A 3790-nucleotide genomic window follows, 5' to 3' on the forward strand; every position below is an offset into this window, starting at 1 on the left:
AAAGAGGTATGTATGGGACCCCTCCGGGGCCTTGTCGCACGGGGTCCCGAAATTTATCGCGCCACTTCTTTTTATAACGTCCGGACTGCTTTATCGCATCGTGTAAAGATTCTATTATACAAGACATCGTCCGTTTTTAAATATTTAACGCGTCGAGCGCGGGTTGGGCAACGGCTCTTGCCGTGCGATTTTGCTGCTTTGTGGGTGGATTAGGAATAATTGCATGTGAGGCAAAGTTCGTGTATTCAAATTGACAGATTTTTGCGCGATTCGGCGCATGATTGAAGAAACTTCAATCGAATTATGGGTATTCGAATAGCAGATCGTTGTCAAAATTAATATTCGTTATCGTCGCACGCAAAAAAGTACACAATCGTGTAATCAACTGACGTACTATCAATCATTCTAATCATGTTGACAAATGTCGATCGTTATAATGTGTACCACAGTCTATTCGAATTGATTACTTCTATGGATATATGGAATAATTGATTTTTCATCAAGTGACTCAACGTAAACATTATTTAATCATGTAGAAAGCAGTGATATCTGAGATAAGATTTCAGACTACGAACAAACACTAATCTAACCGATAATAGCGTATCCAAAGAGTCGAGTCCATGTATATTGAGTCCGACAGTATGAAAGTAGACGCTAAAAAGTCGAGTGATAAGATGCGCGAAACAATCGTCGTTTTGCTTTGTTCAGCAATTTGTCTTGTCTCCAGCCATGTGACGAAAGTAGAAGATCCATTATTCTTAACGCCTCTTATAGAAACCGAAAAAATCCACGAGGCAAGAGATTTAGCGCGCGTTCACCATGCCGAGATGAGTAACGTCGAAAGTTACGCTGGTTTCTTCACGATAAATAAACAGTACAATTCTAATACCTTTTTCTGGTATTTTCCAAGTCAGGTGCGTGATTTTTTAAATTTTATTACTCCAAACATTTTTAAAAAAGCGCAAGTTCAAGTTATATTTCCTCTTCAGAACAATCCCAGGGATGCTCCACTCCTTTTGTGGTTGACTGGCGGTCCAGGTGTAACATCTCTGCTGGCCCTTTTTGCCGAAAACGGACCGTTTGTGGTTACGGAAAATCAGACCTTGGAATCGAGGGAATACTCTTGGCATATCAACCACAATATAGTCTACATGGATAATCCCGTAGGCGCCGGTTACAGCTTTACAGAGAGCGAGTTGGGTTATGCTCGCAACCACACTACCATTGGACAAGATTTGCTGAAAGCCTTGATACAGTTCTTCAAACTTTTTCCCGAGCTGCGAGAAAACGATTTCTATGTCACCGGCGAATCGTACGGAGGAAAACACGTGCCTGCAGTCTCGCACGCAATCAAAATCCATAATCAGGTGGCGAAATATAAAATTAATCTAAAAGGCCTCGCCTATGGCAACGGAATAACGGATTGGGTCAATCAACTGGTTTACAGTGACTTTTGGCACCTCGTTGGACTTATTGATCTCAACGAACGAGAGCAATTGAAGAAAATTGAGGAGGAAATTCGAATGATGGTGGAGAAGGAGGAATACGTAAAAGCCGTGCTACTGTTGGATACTATTCGCAATTCCCTGCACTACACACCAGCGCCGTCATTTTTGAAGAACGCAACCGGATTTGATTATTATTACAATCTTCTGCAAACTAAAGAGCCGAAGGACACTGTGCGTTTCGTCCCGTGGATTCAGCGTTCTGACGTTCGCAAGGCCTTGCACGTTGGAAATTTGACCTTTGTTACAGACTCCCAAAAAGTGAAAGATCACCTGATTGGCGATCTGATCAAGTCTGTGGCACATCTCGTCGCTGATCTACTCGAAGACTACAGAGTCCTTATCTACACTGGACAATTGGACCTTACCGTACCGTACACATCGACGGAAAATTTCGTAAATAAATTGAGTTGGTCAGGTGCCAAGGAATATCAGACGGCGATAAAGAAGAAATGGTGGGTAGCTGGCGAATTGGCCGGCCACTCAAAAACGGCTAAAAACTTGAACGTCGTGATGGTGAGAAACGCCGGACACATCGTACCTGCGGATCAACCTCTATGGGCCTGGGATCTGATAACACGATTCACCCATGGACAGAAATTTTAAATTTAATAAAATTTCGCACACATTAAAAAAATCTTTTAATTCCGACCTTATTAAAACAATCCTCGTTCCAACTTCAGCGTGCAGAGAAAACATTTTCCTCTCTTGGATCTCTTGGAAGCTTACGCAAACCCGACTAAATTATCAACGCGCAACGTGAAGCCCGCTTCGCATATAGGTACAATCACAAAAAACCGTCGTAAACAAGGGCCAAAAGCGCATCGTTTTTTCTTTTTTTGCTCATCCTCCTCCGCAGCTCACTCGTATAACAAGTATGCAGGACTGCGTAGCTCGTTCCTCCCCATTTTTTTACGAGCACGCGGCCGCGTGTATACACAGGCAGCGAATTTTCGTGCACAGACGCCGCTGCTGCAGCAAATCCGACGTTCAAACAAAAGCGCGAGCTGTTTGCGCTGACCCCGTGTAGCTGCTGCTGTTGGGCGATACGCACGTGTGCAGAAAAGCAGCTCTTTGCTACATAAGCCTGTGCAAACGCGAGAGAGCCAAGGAGAGACGGACCGACTGCAACACAAAATATGAAAGCTCGCAATTATATAAAGCTGAGAGAAGTGCGGAGAGAGAAAGAGAGAGAGAGAAAGGAGCTAAGGAAGCCCTATTACCTGCGCGGTATAACACTGCAAACGGCCGCTGCCGCGGGTTTACCTTGCGCGAGCTAGCTGCAAGCCTGCTCGACTTTATGTTAATATACACCACCGGTGCGTTTCGCACTTGCTGAGCTAGCTTGTGATTTGCTGTTTGCCAAAGTAGATTTGCCGTTTGTCGACGGTACAAGAGTGACCGATGGTCTTTAAAAAGCGGGAATGACACTTTTTCCTGAAATAATTTAAGCTTCCATCGCTCCCTGTCACGAGACCGTGTCGTTGCAAAGCCCGCTAGCGGTCGCAGCTGGGACACTTGATCGATGCGACGCATTAACCCTCTACTCCGGAAAAGTAATGAAAACAATTCGTTATACGCGGGAAAGGGTTATCGCATCGCCGATGCGAAAAAAAAATGACGAAACATTTCCCATAACTGGTTGCAAGCCACAGCCAAGATAGTTATCTCGAAAGCAGCAGCGATTCGAGGGAAAAATCCGACATCGGCATTATAAAAATCGATAAATTCCAAAACAAACGTCCTCGCGCGCACAGCTCTTCCCATTTCTATCAGCAAATGCTACCTTATTACATCGGCCGCATGAACCGCGAGCAGCCGCCGCAGCGAATAAACAAGATTTAACGCTCGTTCGACGCAACTGTAAACGCTCGCAACAAATTGAAAACCTCGTATAGAGAGAGACTGTACTCTACTCGCGCATCGGGAAAGGAGGCCGCGCTCGCGGCAAAGTTCACGCTCGAATCGGTAGCTTTTAAAGACACACACACGCGCGGTGCACAAGGCGTGGCATATTCCTTCCCTTCGTTTGCTTTCATAGCCGCAACGCTGCAGCATTGCACTGACAAACTGAGTTAGTGCGCGTCGTCTGGAGATAAGTATCCCTCCCCCCGTATGCCTGCGCGCGCGCAAAGGTCTTAGAAAACTAATAGACGGCGTTAAGGCGAGCGGCGGCGAAATTGCGAGCGGCCTCCTTTATGCCGCTTTACGGCCGTAACTGCTCCCGCCAACGAGACATTGCTCGCATACTTGGCTACCTCTTCTGCCGCGTGTTCAATCCCGCG

At 45.8% G+C, this 3790-nt stretch overlaps 1 protein-coding gene across 1 annotated transcript; it reads left to right on the forward strand.

The window, feature by feature from the left end:
- Window positions 1–644: 644 nt before the first annotated feature.
- On the forward strand, window positions 645–2142 carry LOC100114748 (venom serine carboxypeptidase-like). Its single transcript, XM_001599621.2, has 2 exons — window positions 645–914; window positions 990–2142. The coding sequence occupies exons 1-2, from the start codon at window positions 675–677 to the stop codon at window positions 2109–2111; spliced, it is 1362 nt and encodes a 453-aa protein (XP_001599671.2). The 5' UTR covers window positions 645–674; the 3' UTR covers window positions 2112–2142.
- The last annotated feature ends 1648 nt before the right edge of the window (window positions 2143–3790 follow it).

Source organism: Nasonia vitripennis, chromosome 4, assembly GCF_009193385.2.
Source record: "Nasonia vitripennis strain AsymCx chromosome 4, Nvit_psr_1.1, whole genome shotgun sequence".
Taxonomy (NCBI): Eukaryota; Metazoa; Arthropoda; class Insecta; order Hymenoptera; family Pteromalidae; genus Nasonia; species Nasonia vitripennis.

Coding starts and splice junctions, on each gene's coding strand:
- LOC100114748 (XM_001599621.2), top strand. CDS start 675: ATGCGCGAAACAATCGTCGTTTTGCTTTGTTCAGCAATTTGTCTTGTC. Junction 915..989: donor TCTGGTATTTTCCAAGTCAG/GTGCGTGATTTT, acceptor TTTCCTCTTCAG/AACAATCCCAGGGATGCTCC.